General features: G+C 46.8%; 1 protein-coding gene across 1 annotated transcript; it reads left to right on the top strand.

Moving 5' to 3' along the window:
• The first annotated feature begins 673 nt into the window (after window positions 1–673).
• LOC113605090 (STE20-related kinase adapter protein alpha-like) lies at window positions 674–1,944 on the top strand. Its single transcript, XM_027078089.1, is given in 4 exon segments — window positions 674–685; window positions 767–1,243; window positions 1,245–1,484; window positions 1,486–1,944. Coding segments are annotated over 4 exon segments (1,188 nt in total).
• The last annotated feature ends 509 nt before the right edge of the window (window positions 1,945–2,453 follow it).

The raw sequence follows: 2,453 nt of genomic DNA on the forward strand, positions 1-2,453 counted from the left end.
GGAACACTTGTATGCCATTGGTGGTGGTGCAGCCACTATGGAAACAGTATGGAGAGTTTTTTTTTTTAAAAAAATTAAAAATAGAACTACCATATAAACCAGCAATTCCATTCCTGGATATTTATCTCAAAGAAATAAAAACACTAGTTCAAAAAGATATATGTCCCCCTATGTTCATTGCAGCATTATTTACAATAGCCAAGATATAGAAGCAACCTAAGTGTCCACTTAGATGAGTGGATAAAGAAGATGTGGTATATATAATAAATGGAATATTACTCAGCCATAAAATAGAATGAAATCTTGCCATTTGCAACAACATGTATGGACCTAGAGGGTATTATGGTAAGTGAAATTGTCAGACAGAGAAAGACTGTATGAATTCACTTATATGTGGAATCCAGAAACAGAGTTATAGATACAGAGAACAAAGAGTTGGTTGCCAGAAGGGAGAGGGGTGGAGGCAGGAAAGAAATAGGTGAGGGAGATTAAGAGGTACAAACTTCCAGTTGCAAAATAAATGAATCAGTGGTATGAAATGTACAGTATGGGGAATATTGTCAATAACTCTGGCCTCCCAGCAATTGGCCTGGTGTTGGTACAGCCTTAAACCAAGGAGGTGGAGCTGGGTTTAAATTTTTGAAATTAAAGTAGGTCTACATGTTAGGAACTCATGTCTTTTCTTGTAAGTAAATAGAGTGAATTAGCCATTTGGTCTCGGAAAAGTTCATTGTTGAGGGCTTAAGAGATTTGGAACCATTTGGAGACCAACGAGGCAAGCTCAGAGTCGATAGCGTCCGTCACTAAACAGGAGATCATGAGTAGCTTTCTGCCAGAGGGAGGGTGTTATGAGCTACTCACCGTTACAGGCAAAGGATTCGAGGACCTGATGACAGTGAATCTAGCAAGGTACAAACCAATGGGAAAGTATGTGACTGTACGAAGGATTAACCTAGAAGCTTGTTCCAATGAGCTGGTGACATACTTGCAAGGGGAGCTCCATGTCTCTAAGATCTTCAGCCATCCCAATATCCTGCCATATCAAGCCACCTTTGTTACAGACAATGAGCTGTGGGTTATCACATCATTCATGGCATATGTCTCTGCAAAGGACCTCATCTGTACACACTTCATGGACAGCATGAATGAGCTGGGAATTGCTTACATCCTGCAGGGGGTGCTCAAGGCCCTGGACTACATCCACCACATGGGATATATGCACAGGAGTGTCAAAGCCAGGCACCTACGTTCTGATCTCCACAGATGGGAAGGTCTACCTGTCCGGTTTAAGCAGCAACCTCAGCATGATCAGCCATGGGCAGCAGCAGCGTGTGGTCCACGACTTTACCAAGTACAGTATCAAGGTTCTGCCCTGGCTCAGCCCAGAGGTCCTCCAGCAGAATCTTCAGGGTTATGATACCAAGTTTGACATCTACAGTGTGGGAATCACAGCCTGTGAACTGGCCAATAGCCATGTCCCCTTTAAAGGATATGCCTGCCCCCCAGGTGTTACTGGAGAAGCTGAACGGCATTGTGCCCTGCCTGCTGGACACCAGCACCATCCCTGCCCAGGAGCTTACCATGAGCATCTCGCGCTCAGTGGCCAACTCTGGCCTGAGTGATAGCCTGACCACCAGCACCCCCAGGACCTCCAATGGCAACTCACTGTCCCACCCCTATCACCACATCTTCTCACCCCACTTCCACCACTTTGTGGAGCAGTGCCTTCAGCACAACCCAGATGTAAGACCAAGTGCCTGCACCCTCCTGAACCATTCTTTCTTCAAGCTGATCAAGCAACGTGCCTCAGAGGCTTTGCCTGAGTTGCTTTTTCCTGTCACCCCCATCACCAATTTTGAAGGCAGCCAGTCTCAGGATCACAGTGTAATCTTTGGCCTGGTAACAAACCTGGAAGAGCTGGAGGTGGACAAGTGGGAGTTCTGAGCCTCTGAAGAAGGTGCACATTCTCCATCCTGGGCCATATGAGCTTCTGGGACACTTCCTGAGGGCTAGCCACATTCCCACCCTCCTGGGGGCAGATTGGGCAGAAAGGACATTTCTGCCAGAAAAGTTGGCTGCTAACTGACTGGGAAAGAAATTCCTGGAAAGAAACTTTTCTTTACTGCTCCAAGGCTTTTGAGACACAAGGGAATCCCAACAACCATGGATCGGGAGGGGCTGGAAATCTGACATTCCTAGTCCTGTGAGCTCAGGCAACTTGACCTCTTCAGAAGAAAGAGATGCTGTTCTGGCCCTTGGGGCTGAAGTCCAAGCCCAGGGTTTGACTCCTCCACCCAGGGAACTGTGTGACTTCTCACTCTGGTTCTCCTACCAGCCTGCTTGCATTCCTCTCCCCTGCTCTCAGATCCTATAGGTCCATGGAGGGGCAAGCAATAAGAAACCCCTCCACTCATACCTCTCCCTAATAACCGAAGGGAAGGGTATTTTTTCTT

This window comes from Aethalodelphis obliquidens, unplaced genomic scaffold (genome assembly GCF_003676395.1).
Source record: "Aethalodelphis obliquidens isolate GAN/ISIS:26980383/991018 unplaced genomic scaffold, ASM367639v1 scaffold42, whole genome shotgun sequence".
In the NCBI taxonomy this organism is placed as follows: domain Eukaryota; kingdom Metazoa; phylum Chordata; class Mammalia; order Artiodactyla; family Delphinidae; genus Aethalodelphis; species Aethalodelphis obliquidens.